This window comes from Micropterus salmoides, unplaced genomic scaffold, assembly GCF_014851395.1.
Source record: "Micropterus salmoides isolate LMB-PRFRI ecotype aquatic unplaced genomic scaffold, ASM1485139v1 Ms_hic_scaffold_17, whole genome shotgun sequence".
NCBI lineage: Eukaryota > Metazoa > Chordata > Actinopteri > Centrarchiformes > Centrarchidae > Micropterus > Micropterus salmoides.
The window spans coordinates 32,119,854-32,140,171 of NW_024040817.1; the positions used below are offsets into that span (position 1 = coordinate 32,119,854).

The following is a 20,318-nucleotide window of genomic DNA, read 5'->3' on the forward strand; positions in this document are numbered from 1 at the left end:
TTTCTATAAACTGAAACATATTCAGCCACTAGGTGGAGACAAATAACCTTCTTTTAATCCTGTAAAAATTAGTCACACAAATGTCCCAGCTGCACCAGTGTAGGCATCAGAGGCAGTCAGAGAGACATTTAATCTGACCCCCATAGGTTACACAGACCCAGTCTGAAAGATTCTGAAGCCTGCTGGAAACTTGGGGTTGATGAGCGGACACTAGTGCATGTACTGTGGCAATCCAACAATTGTGGATGAAGATTCACAGTTACATGTCAAACAGCTTAGATTCTGTCCACAACACTGGTGGAGACTGTATGCTATTCAGTCATTGAAGGACTGGACACAGACAGAAGTAGCCTAATGATTGGACTGCAAATTACTTTTGGGACCTGGGATACCCATGACAGAGACATAACATGTTGCTGCATATGAAACAATTTCACAGAGGATGTTGACTAGAACAGAAAAATATCCCCTCCAGTGGTAAATGGGTATCTTTTAGAAATGTCTAAGAGAAAAGAAGTGGAGGCATTTTGTTGACAAGGATTTCAATGTGTGATTTCTGCTTTTGTACTTTTCTCTCATATTATATCCTTTCTTTTTGTGTCTTTTTCTCTACATTCTAAGAAAACGTCATCATATTTTGGTAAAACCCTCCAAAAAGTTGTGGTAATCAAGATTTTCACTTGAATCACGGGCATTTATTTTATTATTATTCAAGAAAAACGGGAGCTGACAGTAACGTCTGCCTACAGTGATGCACATCTGCATCCGTATAGCCTATAAATTTTGATACATAGGCAGTAAATATTCGTCACAAGTAAATAACGTGAGGCAGGTAATGGATGATGGCAGATGACCGACGGATGTTCTACGATTTTATTGGTAAAAAGAATGAACCCGCTGTAATTTACTCAAAATGCATCACTGCGCACAGAGAAGACTTCTTGCTTAGAGATTTGGAGCAGCAGGAGTGACTGGAGCTCGGTGCAGGCTGCAGTACAGGTGGGTGTTCCGTGTTCATTCATAAAGCGTCACTACAGTGGAGGATATATAAACCCAGCCGCGGCAGGTTGGTCATTCATCAGGTGTCACATCAGTCAGGTGCAGTCATGCTTCGTCTTGCCTGCGGACTCCAGCTCCTGGCGCTCCTGTTGCTGCTGAGCAGGAGCAACTCAGCTGTTCACAACGACGCCACAGAGTCAGTCAGTACTCAGCCGGTCCACCACACTGAAGACGAGCCAGCTAACGAGGACACAAACCAAGCGAGGAACGGCGGGAGACGGCTGGCTGACGCGGTGCGTAATGGTGAGTCCAAACGACGCCGTGACAGTACATTTCCATAACTTTGCTTGGCACATATTGTTTCAAACTGATGTCTGGATGACTGATGACACTGAATAGGTGACACTGTTCTCTCTTACTGTAGTGTTGCATGAGGCAGGTGGAACAGGTGCATTTTCAAATACCCTAAAGGGAAGTTGGATCTCCTTGATTTTAGAAATAAAAATGACTTAATCCATTAGCAAGTGTCCCCATCAGTGCTCCTGTAAGGTGCATTATCACTGTGATTTAATCAAAAGTCAAACAAGTAAACAAGGGGACATTCGCTTAAAGGCAAGACTATGTATTGGAACTTCGGGATGAAGAAAGAATTTTAAAAATATATCGTATTGTCCCCTTGTGCACCAGAGGGAAACGTCCATTGTTTATACAGAGATTTTTGTGGTTTTATTATTATTTATCCTTAGCAACCAAGCAAATCCCAGCTCCTGCCCTCCCAGGTGAATGCAGTCCTTTACCTGCCTACCTACAGTATATAAATCCTGAGGTGCCTATTGTGCTGCCCAGTAAACAAAATGCATTATGTGCAAATGAAAATACCCAATTTAAATAAAGCAAACATTTAGAATAAAATGAATAGAACAAATTTCATTTCATTTCATGGACAGCAACGACAACACACATTAATCAGCATTATGGTAAATGTGCCAGTGATAGGCAGCTGGCTAATTTTCAACTGCAGTCCTTTGGCAAGATGTTTTAAACCTAAAAAATGATAAAAATGTATGGAACGGGGACATCAAAAAGATAACACTATAAAGACAGAAACAGCAGCAAAACAGGAATTCCCAAAACACAACACAAACCAAAAAGAAACAGTAAAACATCAATACAATCATACAGTGACAACAAACAGCATTTCAAGACAGTCACTCCCCGCTCTGATTCCACCAGGACCTGGCTAAAAGACCTCAGTCATGGCAGACAATACAAATGGGTCAGCAATATCAGAGTTGACAATAAAAATTGTGATTATTTCAACCATGTCTCCTAGAAATAACCTTTGTTTACCATTACCATTGTTTGGTAGCACTTTACAATTTTTTGAGTAGTTATTAGGAAACGAATGAGGAACTAACTGCTAGTGAACAATTAGTTAATGAGTTACTCTAAATCAAATATTATAGAGTAGCTAATAATTAGTGAATGAATAGTTAATTAAGAAACAAGTGTAAGTCCAAATGAAGGACTATAGAATAGAAAATGATGAGCTACTAGAGAATAGACTAAGAGATCCTAAATTTAAGGTTCAGTAGGAAACTTATATAAAAATAACTTTTTGTCAAATTTGCTCACTGCCACTATATCCACTATATTCTGCTCCTTGTGCAATTTGCATTTGTGGATTCTAATTCACCGCGCCCTAGTCAACACATCCAATTAGAGCCAGGAGGAGTCTCTAACACAGTCAGTCAGCGCTGCTTCAGAGGTTTTGCAAACACAATGTCTGAGAAAAAACCAGCAGCAGTGAAAGAACTGCCCATCCCTCCTTTGCAGACAACAGTGTGGTACAGTGGTGGTGTTCGATGCCAGGACGCTCGTATCAACAAGTGGCAAAAAGGCATAACGACAAACAGTGGGGAATAACTTTTGGGGGGGCAGAGGAGTACTAGCCTCTCATCCTGCTGTTAGAAGTTTGACTTAGCTGCTTCTGAAGCCTGGGGTTCTCTGCCCCGGGCCACCACGAATCAGAGGGGCGTCTTTGAGCCCTACGCAGGATGAGCTCCTTCTTGTGGGTTTGCTGGGAGGGGTTTAGCAGAGTAGCATATTGCGATGCGGAAGGTTTTGCAATTGTTGCCTACTGCAGCTTTAATGAATCACTATATAATTAATATAGTCCTCCAACAGGAATTATTAGAGAAGTACTTATTAACCATTCACCAGTTATCAAGTATTTTCCAATTTGTTCCTCACGTGTTTCTTAATTAAAGGGTCACTTTTTCTATTCACTATTTCACTATTTTCCCAGGTTTTTGTGTCTGTGTGACTAATGGGGACAACATTTCTTTAAAACTGGTCCAGTACGAACCGAGCGCGCTGCAGTCAGCAGCAGTACACAGATAAACTGGTTTTGTTAATGAAGTCTGGTGGCTTTGAACTGTTGCAGGTAAAAACAAAAAGGATCTTATTCTTTAAAAAAGTCTGTCTCTGTAGGGATCCTTTCCATACTGTTGTCAGCCACTTCTAATCTAAACAATCTGAGCCAGTCAGTGGCACTTTAGTGGACGTACTTTGACACAGTAAGGATAACGTTGTAGTCCTGTTTGACTGGAAAAATGTTGTCCCAATTAGTCACATAGACACAAAAACATGAGAAAATGGGGGCTAGGTGGAAAAATACCATAGAAATCCTTTAACTTATCATTAACTAATCGTTAGCTAGGGTTACAATTTGATTAGGAGTTACTCATTAACTAAAAGCACAGTTAGCAGTTAGTTCCTCATTTGTTCCTTGGCAATAACTCCAAAATTTGGTAGTCTCTCATTGTAAAGTGTAACCAATTGTTTTCTCTAACATGTAATTAATAAACGTAATCAGTGGCTGTATTGCAGTATACTTGCAGGCAACATATTTTTGAGTGAATGAAGAGCTACATTTATGCACTGCACCGGAGCTGCAGCGAGGTGGTCGGGGCAGGTGGTGGGCGTACAAAGCAGGATGCAGGACTAGTCAGTATAGGCAAATATCTTGCCAGAATATGTTGTAAGTGAACATTTTACTAAGGTTTAGAATCAACAGTTTTGTGACTTGCCAGATAAGTTTTTAAAGAAGTTAAAGAATGGCACCTAACCCATAGCTGATACATTTTCTCAGAAGTAGATCTGTACAGTAGCAGTATAAACAGAGTATATGTAGCCTACATGTAATTCACTTTTCATGTCTCAGGCCCAGACCAGAGCCAGGTGGGCTGCAGGGAGCTGAGATCCACAAAGTACATCTCTGATGGCCAGTGCACCAGCGTCACCCCCATTAAGGAGCTAGTGTGTGCTGGAGAATGTCTACCAGCCCACCTGCTTCCCAACTGGATCGGGGGTTACACTGGGAGATACTGGAGCCGACGCGATGCCCAGGAGTGGCGCTGTGTCATCGACCGGACCAGGACCCAGCGGATCCAGCTGCAGTGCCAGGACGGCACCTCCAGGACCTACAAGATTACTGTGGTGACCTCCTGCAAGTGTAAGCGCTACTCCAGACAGCAGAATGACTCAGGACACAAGGACACGTCCGTCCACAGCAGTACACAAAGGAAAAATCAGAAGAAGGCTGGACGCCCTGACGAGACTGTCGGGGGGCAGTCTGACTTTTAGATCTTTGTGACAAAAAAAACTGTTTTAAGATTAGTATGTTGCCCAAAGTGCAGCATAATTAAAGGGTAACAATATTTTTCAACCTATAGCCTATTTCTGTGTTTTTTATGAAAGTAAGGTCCAGCTGGAAAATTAAAGTTAACCTTTAAAGGAAATGTTGAACATTTTGGGAAATACGCTTATTTTCTTTCTTTGATAGATTGAGACCAGCACAAACCTGAAGTCACGATGTGGTTAGTCTAGTTTAGCATAAAGAACGGAAGCGGGGAAATCCACTAGACTAGTCCTGTCCAATGTTAATAAATACCAACACCTCCAAAGCTCACTAACACATTATTCATCTTGTTTGTTTAATCTGTACACAAACAGAGATTCTTCATGAACAACACTTTATCTATTTTCTGTAGCATCTCACTGGCTATAGCGCAGGTTGCCAGACGCGATTAGTGAGCAAAACAAACAAGATACATTATGTTAATTAATTAATTTACACATTTGGTGCGAAACTGCTGTCAGAGATGCACATCGAGCCACTGTGGCCCTCCAACAATGTAATCAACTGGTACACAGTACGTTATTCTAATGGAGGTTCTGGTGGCAATAAAGGCACTGTGTCTTGTAATAATATGCAACAGTTGGCCAGTCCAGGAGGTCTGCTTTGTGTTGGACAGAAGTGCCTTGATAGGTCATAGTTTTGGTTTATAATGTCACAGATGGCAGGTAGTTTTTCCATCTTAATGTAAAAATAATAGCAAGCAATAATCTATTGCGTAATTCAAAGACTCAACAGACTTTGAATGTAAATGATAACATTACCCTGATTCATAAAAGTATGAAATGTGAAGTTAGATTTGTATAGTAGAGTGATGATTAGATTGCCTATATCGTGAATGTAATGTACAATATGTGGGTAAAGTTTTATGGGTTTTTCAGAGTGAATAGTATGTAATTTATTTTTGTAACAGAACAGTCAAAGTTCTTTTTATATTTTTTGTCACTGTCTGAAATAAATAGTTCAATGAAAATTGTTTACAAGGCTGTGTTTCTGACATAATACTACAGGCATGCCAGACAGGCTCACTGCAGACAGGAACTTCCTAACAACAGAGGCATTAGTCAGTGATGAAACTTTCCTTTCAACAGACTCCATACTTCGTTTTATTGTGCAGGGATACCTTCACCTGCAGGCTAGTGGGGCTTGTTCCAGCTGCCGCAACATGTTAAGGCGCTTCATTGTCTCATATATCCATTCATTTTTTTTTTTTGAAAACTGTGGGCTAAGGTTGGCAGTGAATAGAATCACCTGCACTTGATGACAACAGGATGTTTAACTTATGATACCTGCAGAGAAAAAAAATGGATATCCTTTTGTCAACAACATCCTGTAGGTACAGAGAAGGTGCATCAGAACAACGTAGTCTAGGAATGTTAATTAGCACATGTGGGGGGGGACATACAGCAATTTTTTTTCAAGTAATCTTTGAACAGGGTTGTATGGTTGGTAGCAGACACTAATTGTTAAAGGTGACAATAAATACATTCACGCAAATACTCTGGACTTTATTTTGTGATAAATTTCAAATGGTAATATTGAAATACTGCACCCAACAACATAGTGGCTGTAGTTACATTGTAGTTTTGACATTTTATAAGCAAAAATACATTCCTTCATTGTTTGGGCAGATGTGAATGCAGCAATCGAAAGCGGACCGAGACCTCCTTGAAGAGGTGGTCTCGGTACGCTTTCAAACAAACTCTGGTGTGGTTAGCTTGTGGTGTGAAAGCAAACAACCCACCACAGGATTTTATGATAGCAAAGATGTGATATGAGCATTATTTCCAAAGTTAAACCACTAATAAATCCATCTGCTGACCGCGAAATGTGTTCAGCGATCTTATAATAAGATCAATTATAAGTTATAATTGATCTGTATAAGCCATGCTATGTTTATGAAAATCATTTGGTAACATATACTTGTCAGCGCAGGTATTCAATTCAATTTTCAATTCAATTCAATTTTATTTATATAGCGCCAAATCACAACAACAGTTATCTCACAGCGCTTTTCATAAAAGAGCAGGTCTAGACCGTACTCTGTGATGATATTTACAGAAGCCCAACAGCTCCCACCAAGAGCAGCACTAGGCGACAGAGGCAAGGAAAAACTTCCTTTTAAGAGGCAGAAACCTCGAGCAGAACCATGGCTCAGGGTGGGCGGCCATCTGCCTTCACCGGTTGGGGTGAAGGAGAGAGAGAGGGAGGGAGGGAGGGGGAGAGAGGGAGAGAGAGAAAAAGAGAGGGATGTAAGGAGAGAGAGAGGGGAGGGAGGCAGCCTACACAATATACACACAGAGGTACAGACAGTGAAGGTGATGTTGCTATAGACTAAATGAAAAATGGTACAGATATTTATAATAGTGTTAATGGTAACAATCGTAATGTTAATGATTATAATAACAATAATAACAATAAGACTAGCAACAGTAGTCGTTGCAGCAGAGGGTGTCGAGCAGGAACACGGGGGCAGCAGGTGACCCGCAACCACAGATCCAGACTCCACAGCTCCAGAGCCAGAAAACCTGCAGGAAGTGATAGGAGGAGAGAGGAGAGGGACGAGAAAGCACAAGACTACCAGAAAGGGGAGACGTTGTGTTAGTAACATGCAATAATGGGATGAGGTTGCATACAGAGGGAGAGAAAGTAGAGGAGAGAGGAGCTCAGTGCATCATGGGAAATCCCCCGGCAGTCTAGGCCTATAGCAGCATAACTAAGGGATGGTTCAGGACTCACCTGAGCCAGCCCTAACTATAAGCTTTATCATAGAGGAAAGTCTTAAGCCTACTCTTAAATGTGGAGATGGTGTCTGCCTCCTGAACCCAAACTGGAACCTGGTTCCACAGGAGAGGAGCTTGATAGCTGAACGCTCTGGCTCCTAGTCTACTTTTGGAGACTCTAGGAACCACAAGTAACCCTGCATTCTGGGAGCGCAGTGCTCTGGTGGGGTAGTAAGGTACTATGAGCTCCTTAAGATAAGATGGTGCCTGACCATTAAGAGCTTTGTAGGTAAGAAGAATGTTTTTAAATTCTATTCTGGATTTTACTGGAAGCCAATGCAAAGAAGCTAAAATTTTAGGTAAAAAAAAAAAGGTATTTTCCCTGATTAATGGGTCAAAGTCTGTTTAAAAAGGAGGGCCAGTAGAAGCCTACTCTGTTTACCCTGTCATTTCATTAAGTCCATGAAATACTTTTGACAGCGATCCCACAGTATACTATAGGGCCCATAGTATAGGCTAATAAGCCCTGAATTATTACTGTAAATGTCCTGTTATTTTTCATAATAGACAATGTGGTCGATCTGCGGTCTAAAATTAAACTTCAATTCAATTCAATTCAATTCAAATTAGCTGTATTATCAACAACTTACCTGTAAGTCTGTAAAACGTTATGGTTACTTCTCATGGTTAGTTTGCAGTGTGAACATGAACCATACCAGAACTAAAATGCAAATGTGTATCTTTTTTTTTCTCTTGGTCAGGGACATAGACTGTATATAAAAAGTGGACGTAGTCATCGCGATGTCACCTGTTTGGGGACAGCCATTTTGAAGCATCGAGTTCGTCCGATACTGTGCCGCCATGTTGAGTTTTTGCAACCAGCGGCACTGGACGTGATCATATTTGGACGAGACGGTTGAAGAAGAGATGAAAATAGCGACTGAGACGATAAACTCATTAGGAAAGTGTTTACTGAGGTAGTTATTCAGGTGAGAAGTAGGGTCATTTTGCCATCATTTCTAATGGAGCCGGACTTCTTTTTGCAACCAGAAGAGTCGCCCCCTGCTGGCCATTCAATAGAATGCAGGTTTAAGGGACTTGCGCATCAGATCGCTGACCGGAAGCTTCCCGCTTGGTACGGACCAAATGAACTGAACTACAGTTGTGAAAGCACCCTAAATGTGTCCCTCTGTCTAAAGCAAGGTTATTATTATAGTTTTGGATTTTTCATTATTTTTCTTTTTTTCTTTTTCGTTTTGACTTTTAGTTTTTAATTTCAGTTTACTTTTAATTAATATTTAACATGTATTAACAGGTTTAGTTTAGTTTTCATTAGTTTCAGCGTTCATTTTAGTCTTTGTCACTGCATGATGCCAGGCTCAGTTCAGTTTAGGTTAGTCCACTTTAGTTTTCTCACAAAACATTAACATACAAGTACAATCATTAGAAATACTGCAGATTTGTGAAAAGGGAAACCGTTTTTAAGCTATCTGAAGCTTATACATGGGAGTCCGAACACTAAGCACATATATATATATATATATTTGAAGTACACATTGTCTAAATAAACACTACAAATAAATGAAGCACATGCAATCTACAGAACAATTTTTAACCTACATACAGAAAACCCTAAGAGCAAACTACACTAATCCTACTACCCAGGGGTCCCAAGAAATTCATTACATCAGTCTCTAGCACTATCATTCTTGCTCTATCAGTTTACATTTACATTTACTCATTTGGCAGACATTTTTATCCAAAGCGACTTACATTTGAGGAACAACATACAAGAATTAACAGAGCATCAACTACAGATCTACAACTGACAATACATACTAGTAAGAGCAGCAATAAATACTAGTATGAGCTCATAGTACATATCACATCAATGGGGTAAATACCTAGGGAAGGAAGTAAGAGTTAACAAAAAAGTGCAATCAATACAAGATAATTGTAAGGGGGTAGAAGAAGAAGAGCACAGGAAGTGCATGTTAGAGGTTAGGAGTTAGAGGTGTTAAAAGAGGAAGTGTTCTCGGAAGAGATGAGTTTTCAAGAGCTTCATGAAGTTAGAGAGGGACGCCCCTGCTCTGATGGCGTGTTGCAGCTCGTTCCACCATCGTGGTGTCACAGATGAGAACAGGGACTGGGATTGCTTTGTGTGAAGGGATGGCAGAGCCAGGCGGCGTTCGTTGGAGGAGCGTAGCGGCCGAGAAGTAACGTAAGTTTGTATTATGGAGTTTAGGTAGATGGTGCAGACCCAGTAGTCACTCTGTATGCAGCATTAGTGACTTGAATCTGATTCTGGAGGCCACGGGGAGCCAGTGGAGGTCACTGAGTAATGGAGTGACATGAGTCCTTTTGGGCTGACCAAAAACCAGACGTGCCGCTGCGTTCTGAACCATTTGTAAGGGTTTCACCGCACAAGCTGGGAGACCTGCTAGGAGGGCATTGCAATAGTCGAGGTGAGAGATAACCATGGCCTGTACCAGAAGCCGGGTGGCGTACTGAGTGAGGCAGGGCCTGATTTTCCTTATGTTGTATATAGCAAAGCGGCATGACCGAGAGACAGCAGCAACATGGTCTGAAAAGGACAGCTGGGCATCAATCATGACACCCAAGTTTCTCACCCGCTTGGTTGGAGTGATTGTTGAGGAATCAGTTTGTAGTTTGATGTTATGGTGGATAGATTGCTTGGCTGGAATGACCAAGAGTTCAGTCTTAGAGAGGTTTAGTTGAAGGTGGCAAGCCCTTATCCATGGAGATATGTCCGAGAGACAGTCCGTGATCCATGCCGAGACGGTGGGATCGTCTGGCAGGAAGGATGGGTAGAGTTGCGTATCGTCTGCGTAGCAGTGGTAAGAGAAGCCGTGCGAGCGAATGATCGGCCCCAGTGAGGTGGTGTAAATTGAGAAGAGAAGGGGTCCTAGCACCCCTGTGGGAGGAGGATAATTGTCCTTGCCACAAAAGAGGTAGGATTCGAAACACAGGAGTGCTTTACTCGATATGCCCATTGCTGAGAGAGCAGATAGCAGGATCCTGTGGTTGACTGTGTCAAAGGCAGCTGATAGTTCAAGCAGGATAAAAACCGAGGATTGGGCTGCAGCTTTAGCTGACCTTAGGGCTTCTGTTACAGACAGAAGAGCCGTTTCAGTAGAGTGGGCACTCTTAAAACCAGACTGATATGGATCTAGGAGGTCATTCCATGAGAGGAATTCTGAGACCTGTTTGAATACTGCACGTTCAATAGTTTTGGATAAAAATGGTAGAAGAGACACTGGCTGATAGTTCTCAACTTGAGTTGGGTCAAGTGAGGGCTTTTTGAGCAAGAGTGTGAACCAAGCCCTTTTGAGAGTGGTCGGGAAGGTTCCTGAAGCCACGGAAGTATTTATCACATGAGTGATTGCGGGGTAGGAGATATGGCTTGGAGGAGATTTGTAGGAATCGGGTCCAGTGGGCATGTAGTGGGACGGTTATGGGTCAGGAGTTCTGATACTTCGCTTTCTGTGAGAGGAGTAAATGAGGAGAGTGAAGAACCATTGACCTGGGAGGGCAGAGGAAAAGATTGCTAGACTGCTACAATGGTTGAGTTTGAGTGTTTTAGAGAATTGGCTAGTTATTGCTGCCACTTTGCCTGTGAAGAAGGCAGCAAAGGTATCAGCAGACAAGTTTGTGGGTGGTTGAGGTGGAGGAGCCCATAAAATACACACTAGTTGACATGCAGTAGATATAATACCAGCAGACACGACATGACATGACATGACAATGACATCCTCCAACACTCAGGATGAGCACTAAGCCAGACCGTCAGAGCAGAACAGAACAAAACAAGGAAAAGAAAACCACCAATACAGTGACTCACTACCTGCAAACCAAACTAAACAAAACACAGCTCTGCACAGTTGTTGCATTCTTATTATTTTATTATTTACTTGAACCCTTTAAATTCCTCAAAATTCTACTCAAGTAAAAAAGTATTCCATAGTGAATGTACTTAAGTATCAAAAGTAAAAGTGCTTATTCTGTATGACAGATACTTGTTGTGTATCAGTTCTTGCGTGCATTCGGTCCTTAATAAATTAATCTCTAAACGTCATGTGAAAATATTGGGTGTTCCAGTTATGCTGGCTGTGATCTTAACAAATTGGAAAACATGACATTTGAAAGTGCATTATTTTCAATGTCAAAATTCTTTCTCACTAACTTGTAACAGATAATTAACAATAAATATAATAAGGATTTGAAATTAAGGGGAGTAAAAGTCCAAACCCCCATAAAAAGAAAATACTCAACCTCAACATTTGACCTAAGTAAAGTACTTGAGTAAAATAAGCCCTAAGTGGGGTCACTAAGACAAAACTGAGAAATATCTTGGAGATTTTTTTGCTGATCCACAATCTGGAGACTGAAATGACACTTATTTAAGATACTGTAGAGAGCTCATCTTTTGATCAGAGTAAGACAGAGATGAGTTTTTGCTCCTGAGACCAATATGAGAAAACTGAGACATATTTGAGAAGAATCATGAGATCCCAGGAGTCATAGCTGAGACATAGATGAGATTTTATATGGTTGTTTCTGCTGAGATGAATTTGAGAAGTGGGAGAAAAGGCCTTTGGTCTCACCTTGGTATTAAAAGCAGCTCATTTGTGTCTAGGAGAAAAGAAGGAAACAACTATGAGATCTTATCTTGGATTTTGCTTTCCTATGGGTCACCTCCTGCTATGCTGGTGGCAGATGCCGCCCTGACCCCGTGCTCTCTTGACAGATGAAGCAATTGTGGTAGGACAGCCACACGACATGCAGCATGCCAGCTCTTCACGCAACCAACTGCCACGTAAAGTCAGTTCCCAGGCTTCATATCAACTCGAAATGTAGGCTTATTTCCTATGAAATAAAAAAATAAATACTTAAATAAACAGGACCAAGGTAAACCAGGAATGCAGGTACAGGGCAGAACACTCCATCCATCATCAACCGCTTATCCTGCCTACAGGGTCACGGGGGGCTGGAGCCAATCCCAGTTTACATCGGGCGAAAGGCGGGGTACACCCTGGACAGGTCGCCAGTCCATCACAGGGCCACACATAGACGAACAACCACTCACACTCACACCCACACCTAAGGACAATTTTGGAGACACCAATCAACCTAGCCTGCATGTCTTTGGATGGTGGGAGGAAGCCGGAGCACCCGAAGAGAACCCACGCAGACACGGGGAGAACATGCAAACTCCACACAGAAAGGCCGGAGCAACCAGGTTTTGAACCCACAACCTTCTTACTGTGAGGCAACAGTGCTAACCACTAAGGATGGGACGCTCGACACTGACTTGTCGACGCTGTGTCGAGATCCAGAAGCACAGACTTTTCGAAACACTTCTCCAAAGCATGGTTCAAAACGTCAATGTCACATGTCCATAGTGAAGCGAGACTTCGGTGCGTTTCACCCCCATTTCGACACCTGCCGCTTCTACATTTGATTCACAGTGTTTGGAACAAACCGCACATCTGCCTCTAACTCATTTGACAGATTTGTTGCAAGGACACACAATCATTTGATTTATTGGAGCAGCGTGGTGTAGTATATCCGCACCTGTAGGTCTATGAAAACAAAATACTTATCTTTGCTGGCAACAAATATTCCATGTGACCAAATTTTTCCAAGGCTGGGGATGTCAATTATAAAAAAACCCTGACTCAGCCCCAAAACAACTGAATATTTCTGATTACAATTCTTGACATATAACAAATGTGAGACATTGTTCCGCTTTTCATTTATCATTCTGGAAACAACTTCAACTTTACCCAGTTACGGATTTTTAATCTGTTACACCTCATCACTGCCAGCACTCATTATTATTAATTATTATTACACTAGGGCCTATATCTACACCTTTGTTAATAAGCTACTGTATATCTACATTTATTATCATCATTTATTATTAGGCTATTTTCTTAGATTTGTATACTTTTTTTTTTTATTATATTCTTTACTCACTAACTTCAACTACCTATTATTTCTATTCCTTTTATGTCTTGCAAAAGTATCTGCAACAAAGACTTCACTGTCAGAGATAAGTATTCCGATTTGGAACATGAACAACTTGTCTCTATGGGGTAGTAGTTCAGTAGCTTTTGGTGTGAGAGACCTGGGTTACGATTCCCACTGTGATACGTGTCCCTGAGTAAGACACTTAACCCCTAGTTGCTCCCGAGGTGCCCCCTCTGACATAGCAATTGTGATTCGCTTTTGAGAAGCGTCGGCTAAATGAGTGAGTACTGAAACAACGTACAGATGTGTTTTATTTAAACACACTTTTATTGCAATCCCCATTTGCTGTCTCTGACATTCTGAAAGCGTTTGTGTGTTTGTTGGATGGAGATTTCTCCGAAATCCTGTTGGTCATGTTTAGAATTGTAAATGCGGGTCAGTCATTGTTTCAATGAAACCCCTACCAAGATGTGTCGATATCAAAAGGGACCAGTAGATGTCTCTGTGGAGACAATTCCGGCACAATTGCTTCAAACGTTTCATCCATCCATCCATCTTCATTCGCTTATCCGGGATCGGGTCGCGGGGGCAGCAGCTCCAGCAGGAGTCCCCAAACTTCTCTTTCCCGAGCCACATTAACTGGGGGATCCCGAGGCGTTCCCAGGCCAGTGTGGAGATAAAATCTCTCCGCCTAGTCCTGGATCTTCCCCGAGGCCTCCTCCCAGCTGGACATGCCTGGAACACCTCCCTAGGGAGACGTCCAGGAGGCATCCTTACCAGATGCCCAAGCCACCTCAAATGGCTCCTTTCAACGCAAAGGAGCAGCGGCTCTACTCTGAGCTCCTCGCGGATGGCAGAGCTTCTCACCCTATCTCTAAGGGAGACACCAGACACCCGCCTGAGGAAACCCATTTCGGCCGCTTGTACCCGCGATCTCGTTCTTTCGGTCATGACTGAAACGTTTCAATGTTTCACAAAACCTTGCCCATCACCACTAACCACTGCGCTGGCCGGCTGAACACTCAACACTGACAAAGGACATCACAAAAACTGAATAGCACAAGCGAACATTTAAACACCAGGTAACGAGCAGGGTGGGAACAAAAAACAGGTGGATCACATCAGGAGCTAATTAGGCACAGACACAGGCAAGCAGGTGAAACCAAATGAGGGGAATAGACAGGGCCAGACCAAAATGCAGAAACGTAACTGAACACCGAAAGACAAACTAAACATGACAGGAAAGAAGCACACATGACTAAAGTCAAATCACCAGACAGAGAACACAAATCAACACAAGGTAGACAGAAAACTAAATCTTACAAATTAACTACAATCAAACCAGAAACAGACTAACACTATAATAAACAGAACGCAGAGCAGACAAGATCAATATAATACAAACATTGAACAAGGAATAAATACTAAGACAGAAAACCAGACTATGGGACTAAAAAGTAAGATGCAAGGCAAGACACATACTAAGAGAACTAAGAAAACCAAAATAATAAACAAGGCTACACAAAACCACAGACCAAGAAAGACAGAATCAACACAGGAAAATCTGCTCTGTTTACTTCTGTAGCCTACAACAGCGTGCTGTGTGTGACGTTGTGTTATTCTTCTGCGCATTCAGGTCACTTTCAGGCCGCGGACAGTACACACTGGAGTCTGATATGGGACACATTTAAGCAATAGTGTGAACTGTCAAACAAAAAATGGGAATATGGGAATTAAGCATTAAAGCCTGCAGTCTGAACGTAGCCTTAGACTATTCACAATGTATGAGTAAAACAATCTGATAATAACAATCTGGGTCACTTTGGCCTGTAGTAAATGCTCCGTACTTGTATAGCGCCTTTTCGACCACTCAAAGCGCTTTTACACTACATCTGCATTCACCAGTCACACACATTCATACACTGAGCCTAAGTGCTCAAACGGAAACTAACATTCACACTCACTCATACACTGGCGGAACAGCCGCCAGGGGCAATTCGGGGTTCAGTATCTTGCCCAAGGACACTTCGACACGCAACCAGGGGGAGCCAGGGATTGAACCGCTGACCTTCCGATTAACAGCCAACCCGCTCTACCTCCTGAGCCACAGCCGCCCAAAAGTCAAATCTCTGAGTCAGGTACTGGGACAATGTGGGTTAAAAACATAGATCAGTGACACTGCCCATGTCAAAGCGCCCTGAAGTGTGTGACCCCGGTCCCTTCAGTAGCTACAATTTGTTGCTTACTCAGTCCTCCCCTATAATTACATGTCTATTGATGTGCTTCTCAAGCACAGGCTTACCATACTTTATCTGAACAGACTCCACATCCTGCTGAACCCTGGCATGTCACATTAATAGAGCATTCTTTGAATACATCAAACACACATTTCTACCTGCAGTGTTCACACATAGCTGAATAGGAGGATTACAGCACAGTCTGTGATATTGCTGGCCTCCGAAAAGTCATGGATGTAACATCACAAGTGGATGTCAATCCAGATCAGAACAAGCAGCAATTAATAATGCAATAATATCGTGCCACTGTTAGGTTACAGCCACACTATAGCTTATTAATCCCCTCTACCTAAGTGTTAATCTTTCTCTTTCATATGAGGAAGCTATTTTTTGTATTGTATACATCAAAGAGGGGGCGGGAGCCACATCAAAAGCTGCAGAAAGTCCTCTTCCGCAAACATGCTTTCTAAAAAACCCAAAATAGAATCATACAAAGGTCCATTTTGTTGAGTGTCCTGAGGCCTGGAGCTGTGAAAAGGTGCCTGCTGCTGGATGTCTGTCTACATGTGTGTTCTGCAGTCAATAGCCTCAAACAGTCAAAGACAGTTTAATCTCTCTGCTGCAGACACACCTGTTTCTCATTCAGGCAGGATGTTGGTGAAGGATGCCCTCTTAGCCACAATGCTCAGAAAACCCTCGCCAGACAAAGACACAGTGTTTCACAGCAGCTCAGAGACGAGACAAAAGAGAAGGAAAGTAGAAAAATAGTATACCTTCAAGCAGTTAGGGGTTGACTGGTCTGTGCGCTGTTTGCATTTGATTTGGAATGAGTTACAATGATGGCAATGGACTTTATTACTTCCACTAGGGATTGTACACAAAACACAATAAGATAAAAACAAACAAACAAGTAATGATACAAAGGAGCTAAACGTGGAACAGAGTCTATAAATATTGTTTCAAACCCATTTTGAAAACCCTACAGAGCATTTAGTATTGGAATTGCAGAGGGGAAGAATGATTTAGAACAGTGATTAGTTTTACAAGCAGGCCCAGCATAGTTACACCCTGGTAAGAGAAAATTCCCTTGCTAACATGTCGAGAATAAGTCAATAATGAAGTCAGAACAGTTCAGGCTGTTTCTGTCTTTCACTGTGAGGCTATGAAACCAGCAGATATTTCAACAAGTTCTCTTCCCGTCTGTAAAATACTGATGCTTTGATGCACAAGATACCCTTCAGCAAAACCTCAGAGATCTGAAATTTGGGGGCGGAGCATCTGAGGGAGCTCTGAAATGAGGGGTGTATTTGTTTGGCAGATGAGTTCAAATATCATCAATCCCTCTGCAGAATCTCTAACTCTCCCTTTAAAACTTTAAATAAGTCAACTACGGCTGTCCCCAACTAAAGATTTACATAGTCGAATTAGAATTGTCAAGTCTATAGTTGACTGATTGTGAAATCGTGTGAGTGTTGGTGGGGGGGGGGCACACAGTAGCTTTGCTTTAATCTTGCGAAGCTGCAGAGCTGCAGTCTCTACGGTAACTTACACTACATTTACACCTACACTGAGGCTTGTTGTTGAACCTTTTCTCACTGCTCTGCTCGCCTGCTATTCACCGGTCTTGTGCCAAGTTGTGCCCGCCGACAACTGCATGCACGTCACGGTTCCTCACTTGTCTATTCCTAGTACTGTTTAAAAAACAATATATTTTTTTTGTGGTTCATTTATGATAATAAATGATTTGAATGTCCCGCAAAGTGCACACAGCCATGCGCAACTTTACACTACACCAAACTCTGTCTCTCTTCCTCTTCACCCCCCCCCAAACACACAGGCACACTGACCCCTGTTCCTTTGGTTACAATTTTGGATTTATTAATGCAATACAAAAAGACTTCTGTCTTTTGACATTTTTATTTACAGCATTATATATTGATATTTGCAAACAAAAGCCAGTGTCTATATCGTTTTTGGATTATTAAAAGCTTGGCATCATCCACACTTCTGCCTGCCTAGAAAACACATTGCAGTGTCTCAAGTTTTCCATCCATAGTTAACAGCACAAGGTTTATAACAATTTTCTCAAAGTTCTTTATTATATTAGCGCGACTGGTTTAAACACATTAGGTAGCCTAGGACTGGTGGGGTTTTTTGATTGGTAACAAACAAGTGATATCCTGAAGATATGGTGGAAGATACCGCTAAGTTGGTCAGCACAGTATCCCAATGTACAACAACAAATGTGACCTGGACCATGGGCATTCGTGTTGTTTACATGTTTTAAAAGATCAGAAACAAATACCCCTTTTGCCCCCAAAACAGCCCTGATCCATGGAGGCATGGACTCCACTAGACCTCTGAATGTTACGGGCGTGTGCAGAAGTCAGAACCCAAAAGCACGACAGAACCAAGAGATGATGCTATTAAGGGGAGTTTATTGCAGTAGTCAGGAAAGCATGGGAGTGGAGAGTGATCCGAGTCCAGAGTGGGAGTCCGGGCAAGGTGGTGAGTAGAGGCGGTTGAGGTGAGGCAGGTGGGCAACCCTGTATTTCACCCTGCAGTCTGTAATGATTGGCTGTAGCCGCAGCACCTTTCTGTATGGTCTGTTCTGCATTGTAGTTCTGAGTTGACAGAAGCCTATGATTTAAAGAAAAACTTTATTTAAAACACAATGTTATACAAATACACAGGGAAATGTAATCAACAACAGGACGGCTTCAGCAGAAGAAAAGTCTAGTGTGCTAAATAGTGCAATATTAATTTTTTTCTTTTCAAGTACTATTAAAGATATTAATATTAACTTCTATTAATACTACGTAAACATTTTTAAAGTCAAACTCCACGCATGTTTCCACACGAGTGAAAGCTAATTAAAGGCTGGCAGTATCAACAGTTAACAGTCCCATTGCATGTTGTAAGCAGGCACAAATACAACAAAGACAATAAAAACCAGCATGATTGGCTTATTGAGGATGTCCACAAATAAAAACAGAATAAAATACCATAATATAATAAAATAATATTAAACAAAAACACAGAACAATAATAAATCTAGGTATGGATATTAATAGAAACAAAAAACTTCGGACTAACATTAATAAATAAACAATTATTTTTAAAGATTATATGATTATTTAGATTAACAACATTAAACAGTTGAAATGAATAACTTTTATTTTTCAAAAATAATTGTACTTATTTGTCCGTTAACATCATAGATTCAACTTTTGCTGCACTGAGCCGTGATTACCTACCTGCTGCTTCTGCTGCGCCATTACTTTAGGTTACCGTCCTCTTCTTCAAATCCACGCCCCCTTAGCTACAGTCCTCAGCCGGACCCTTCTTGCGGATTGGGCTTGAGAATATGCAGGATGAAGGGACCTGTGTGGAGGACGAACTTTTTCCTACTTCCACAGCCAGATGTGGGTTCTGGGGAACAACCCACTGTTGTAGTTTTTACACATGTGCTAGGAGACAAAAGAAGTAACCTTGGAAAAAAAGTAGGAGAGAGTTGCTATTTATGGGTTAAATTATAGGTTAAATATCTGTTATAAATATCTGTCTTTTTGTATTCTTTTGTTGTTAGGGATAGTTAGTTTGGATGGGCAGACAGAATATTTCATTTTAGTGATTTTTGTGAGTGGGGAAAAGAGAGGAGACATCATGTTGCGATCTGTTTTCCACTAGGCCTGACATCTTGTTGCTTATAATAGACAGTAATGTGTTAAAAGTATAAGGCAAGCTGTGACCCGCAATATTATATATAGATTATTATTAAAACTACAGTAAGAAACAGCTAAAATGATGGTCCATGTTACTGATCTAGAAAATGAGGTTAGCTACAGCTCTGTGGTCACATTTTGCAAATTATAATATAAAGGCATATTGTTGATTTAAGTGCAGTGTTCATTCTGTGGCCAAAAACTTTTTTATTATTATCCAGTTATTCAGTAACTGGATCTTTTCAGTAACTTACATTATTGCTGCCAACAAAATAAAAACAAGTCATTAACGTGGGGCAGGCTACATGCTGCGCTGCTGAAATGCTTCTGAGAGGCTTCCAGTGGAAGTTGATGCCGTAAATAACCCGCTGCACACACACAGCTTACATTCGTCCCTCATAATTCCCATGATGCATGCGGATGAAGGGTGTTTTGTTAATATGTGCTAATAGGTTTGCCATTTGTTTGAAATATAAATCATAAAGTAAGATATGTGTTTATTAAAACGTGTCTCCTTAGAATCTAGTGCTTATGTTGGTAATTGTCATTCTTGTGGTGGTTTACCATTGAGACCATGAGTGAAGAGACTGTTTCATTTGATAAGAGCTGCTGACTTCTCCCCATACCATGCAGTGTCATGTACTGCTGTTGTGTGTCTGTGTCCTAAACTGGCCAAACTTAGTGGCCCACATAGTGGGCCCCTTACCAGTGTGGGCCCTGGGTTGGCCGCCCCATGCACCCAAACTACCTCCGCTTATGTTTGTAAGGCTTAACAGTATAATTCCTAGCATTGGTGTGACGGTGGCTCAGGAGGTACAGCAGGTTGCCCGGTAAATGGAAGGTCAGTGGTTCAAGTGTCCTCGTGCAAGATACTGAAACCTCAATTAACTCTGTTGGCTGTTTGAGCACTTAGGCTCAGTGAATGAATGTGTATGAATCC

The 20,318-nt window shown here is 41.6% G+C and overlaps 1 protein-coding gene across 1 annotated transcript; it reads left to right on the forward strand.

Annotated features, from left to right (window-relative positions):
- Positions 1–943: 943 nt before the first annotated feature.
- Positions 944–5,850, forward strand: sostdc1b (sclerostin domain containing 1b). The gene is made up of 2 exons (XM_038724042.1): positions 944–1,302; positions 4,226–5,850. Exons 1-2 carry the CDS (start codon positions 1,107–1,109, stop codon positions 4,645–4,647), a joined length of 618 nt encoding a protein of 205 aa, XP_038579970.1. The 5' UTR covers positions 944–1,106; the 3' UTR covers positions 4,648–5,850.
- Positions 5,851–20,318: the final 14,468 nt, after the last annotated feature.

Coding starts and splice junctions, on each gene's coding strand:
- sostdc1b (XM_038724042.1), top strand. CDS start 1,107: ATGCTTCGTCTTGCCTGCGGACTCCAGCTCCTGGCGCTCCTGTTGCTG. Junction 1,303..4,225: donor GGCTGACGCGGTGCGTAATG/GTGAGTCCAAAC, acceptor TTCATGTCTCAG/GCCCAGACCAGAGCCAGGTG.